At 40.6% G+C, this 1,812-nt stretch overlaps 1 protein-coding gene across 1 annotated transcript in view; it reads left to right on the top strand.

Annotated features, from left to right (window-relative positions):
- Window positions 1–14: 14 nt before the first annotated feature.
- The window catches only part of LOC108800924 (zinc finger protein 551-like), a 5,760-nt gene continuing 3,962 nt past the window's right edge, over window positions 15–1,812 (top strand). Inside the window, exon 1 of the mRNA XM_018572910.1 lies at window positions 15–675. Within this exon, the coding sequence (XP_018428412.1) occupies window positions 15–675 (661 nt within the window). The remainder of the gene's footprint in view (window positions 676–1,812) is intronic.

The raw sequence follows: 1,812 nt of genomic DNA, 5'->3' as shown, positions 1-1,812 counted from the left end.
GGAAAGACTTTAAGATGAAATCTGAACTTCTTCTACATCTCCAAACCCACAACCATGTGACCTTTACATGTCCAGTGTGCGGGAAAGCTTTTTCTGAGGAAAGCAAGTTTCTTAAACACCAGAAATATCACAAGGGTGAAAATTCTTATTCCTGTTCAGAGTGTGGGAAAAGTTTCACGGGTAAAACAAACCTTGTTATACACCAGAGAATTCACACAGGTGAGCGTCCGTATTCATGTGCAGAATGTGGGAAAAATTTTGCTAGGAATGGACAGCTTGTAAGACACCAGAAAATTCACACAGGTGAATGTCCGTATTCATGTTCAGAGTGTGGGAAAAGTTTAACTTCCAAAAGATCTTTTCTTATACACCAGAGAATACACACAGGTGAGCGTCCGTATTCATGCTCAGAGTGTGGGAAAAGTTTTTCTAACAAAGGAGCTCTTCTTAGTCACCAGAGAATACACACAGGTGAGCGTCCTTATTCATGTACAGAGTGTGGGAAAAGTTTTACTAACACAAGAGCTCTTCTTAGTCACCAGAGACTTCACACAGGTGACCGTCCGCATTCATGTTTAGAGTGCAGTAAACGTTTTGCTGAAAAAAAAGACCTTCTTAGGCACCAGAGGATTCACACAGGTGAGCGTCCGTATTCATGTGCAGAGTGCGGGCAAAGTTATATTTGCAAAGGATCCCTTCTTAGGCACCAGAGAACTCACATATGTGAGCATTTGTAATTCATGTATAGAGTGCGGGAAAAGTTTTTCTGATACAAGACCCCGTCTTTCACACCAAATAATTCACAAGGGTGAGCATCCTTTTTAATGTTCAGAGTGTGACAAAAGTTATGCTGACACAGAAAATCCCTCTTAGACACCAGAAAACTCTCACCGCTGAATATCCATATTCATGTTTAGAGTGCGGGAAAAGTTTTCTTATCAAAGGTACCTATCTTGGACGCCAGAGAGTCCACACGGGTGAGCTTCCATATTAATGTTTAGAGGACGAGAAATGTTTTGCTGAAAAAGGACACTTTTTGTAAGTTATATGGGCGAATGTCATCATTCATGTTTATAGTGTGGGAATGTTTCATTTAAAAAGGAGACCTTATTGTACACTAGGGAAGTCACACAGGTGAGCGTCCTTATCCATGTATAGAGTGCGGGACTTGTTTTGTTATAAAAGAACCTCCAATGAGACATCAGAGAACTCACACCGGCTGAAACACCTGACCAATTTATTTTCCATTTTAACAAAATTCATTCAGATCTGCAGATCAACGAGATGAGCTTCCATCTGCTACAATGTCAGTTAAAGTGCCAGACAAGTAGAATTTTTATTATTATTATAAAATGTGTTATTTGACCTCTTATTATCTTTTATTGTATCCTAATCAGCCCTAGTGAACTCCTTCTTCCCCTTCCCCCATGACTGGTATTTTCCTGCTGATTTGTATTTGTTTATTTCTGTTGATCTAAACTTTCATTTTGTATCTTTTTTTATTAATTTAGTGTGTGATTCTGTTCTCTGAAAAAGATGCAAATTGTACAATAAAATGTTATACTTTAAAAAAAACTAAATAAGAGAAGTTTATTCGATATCAGACATAAGACAGCAAAAAGAATCAGAGTGAGAATAGCGACGGGGCGTCGGCACGGAGTGGGTGAGAATAGAGGCGGGGCGGCGGCACAAAGTGGGTGAGAATATAGACGGGAAGTCGGCACGGGGTGGGTGAGAATAGAGGCGGGGCGTCAGCACAGAGTGGGTGAGAATATAGGCGGGACGTCGGCACGGAGTGGGTGAGAATAGAGG

The sequence above is a fragment of the Nanorana parkeri genome, unplaced genomic scaffold (genome assembly GCF_000935625.1).
Source record: "Nanorana parkeri isolate BGI_ZX_2015 unplaced genomic scaffold, ASM93562v1 scaffold2166, whole genome shotgun sequence".
NCBI classification, from domain to species: Eukaryota; Metazoa; Chordata; class Amphibia; order Anura; family Dicroglossidae; genus Nanorana; species Nanorana parkeri.
Note: the sequence above shows the minus strand (reverse complement) of the source record. Positions and strands in the feature narration are given on the sequence as shown.